The sequence below is a fragment of the Brassica napus genome, chromosome A3 (assembly GCF_020379485.1).
Source record: "Brassica napus cultivar Da-Ae chromosome A3, Da-Ae, whole genome shotgun sequence".
In the NCBI taxonomy this organism is placed as follows: Eukaryota; Viridiplantae; Streptophyta; class Magnoliopsida; order Brassicales; family Brassicaceae; genus Brassica; species Brassica napus.
In genome coordinates, this window is record NC_063436.1 from 28,990,986 (window position 1) to 28,992,376 (window position 1,391).

Here is a 1,391-nt window from a genome sequence, read left to right on the forward strand (position 1 = left end):
TATGATTTGTCGACAAGTGACAACATTACGTGAACCAATCTACTAGTTAAGCTTTTTTTGTTTGGTTTAACTAACTTATTTATATAACTTACATGTGTTATGTTTGCCACTTTTTTTTTTCGTGCGTAATTACAATTGTTTATAGGGTTACTAATTTTACTCTGCATTTTCTTCTTCTTATAACTTATATTTATGTTTGACACTTTTGTTTGCTTATTTACAATTTGTTGGTAAACAGTTTTCGAAAGAAAAATTCAAGACACAAGTTATGCTTAGCATTATGTTTTTCAAACGCATATATTCACCATCCACACATTTTGCCGAAAAAGAAAAGAGAAAGATAATAAATTCCACATATATATTAGTTCAATAAAGAGGAATAAAACATAAAATATGCATCAAACCCATATTAGTTCACTTACAAGCCAAGTACTACGTACGCATCATATAATGCTCAATGTTAATAAATTTATTCCATATGTTTTTTTTGAATCAAACTATATTCTTGCTTGACTTAGTCTTACGTCCTCTTTCTCGCTGGCTTCGAAGGACTGAAAAGATCATGGAAAAGAAAGAAATTTGCATAAGCTTGACGATGTTTAAACTAAGAAATGAATTAAGCCAAAGTTCAAAAAGAAAAAAAAAACTAAGAAGCGGTTTAAACCCACCTTTTTTTTTTTCAAATTCCGCAGGATCTATCTGCTTAACCAATCCCCATGCAAAGTCGAAATTCTCCATAGTGACCGTTAAAACCTCCCCGGATGGGACTTCATGACCTCTCTTCTTATCTTCTGCCCTTATAACGAATGCGCATGCAGTACCAACCAATGTCTTTAGGTGACCACGTGTAGCGTTCATAGTCTTGGCAGCTTTCAATTTCATGAAAAGATAAACAAGTTTTTGTTGTATCTAGAAAGATAGAGAAAATATCAATATTGCATGTAGTAGTAGATCATGGAGGAGCCACATACCAAGCACGTTTAGGTCGACGGTACCGTCAAAGAGATACGTATGGTCCTTCAGTTCCTTCAAAGACTCGACCTCGGCTTTAAGGATGAACAAACGCTCCTCCTCACTCAGAAAGTCATCCTTCGAAATTGCATCTAAATTGTTAGCCATAATGTGTTTTAGTTGGTTTTGAGTATGAAAAAAAGGAAGAGTCTGAACTTGATTTGTGATAATGATCTCGATCAATGTGTGCGTATATATAGACAGGTGAAGATGAGAAGTTACCACGAAGTTACTTCAACCTGTACGTAGACTGTAGTAGACTAGTAGGTGTGGGCACATGCATATCGCTCTATCTCTCTCTGGATGCGACGATCCATTTCAGCTTCTTTTTTTATGCCAGCTAGAAAGATTCATCAGTGTCTTATGCGTAGTTTTCCATA

General features: G+C 35.0%; 1 protein-coding gene across 1 annotated transcript; it reads right to left on the reverse strand.

Annotated features, from left to right (window-relative positions):
* Window positions 1–339: 339 nt before the first annotated feature.
* On the reverse strand, window positions 340–1,186 carry LOC125591320. Its single transcript, XM_048765349.1, has 3 exons — window positions 972–1,186; window positions 669–869; window positions 340–551 (listed from the first exon to the last, which is right to left on the reverse strand). The coding sequence occupies exons 1-3, from the start codon at window positions 1,117–1,119 to the stop codon at window positions 493–495; spliced, it is 408 nt and encodes a 135-aa protein (XP_048621306.1). The 5' UTR covers window positions 1,120–1,186; the 3' UTR covers window positions 340–492.
* Between the last annotated feature and the right edge of the window lie 205 nt (window positions 1,187–1,391).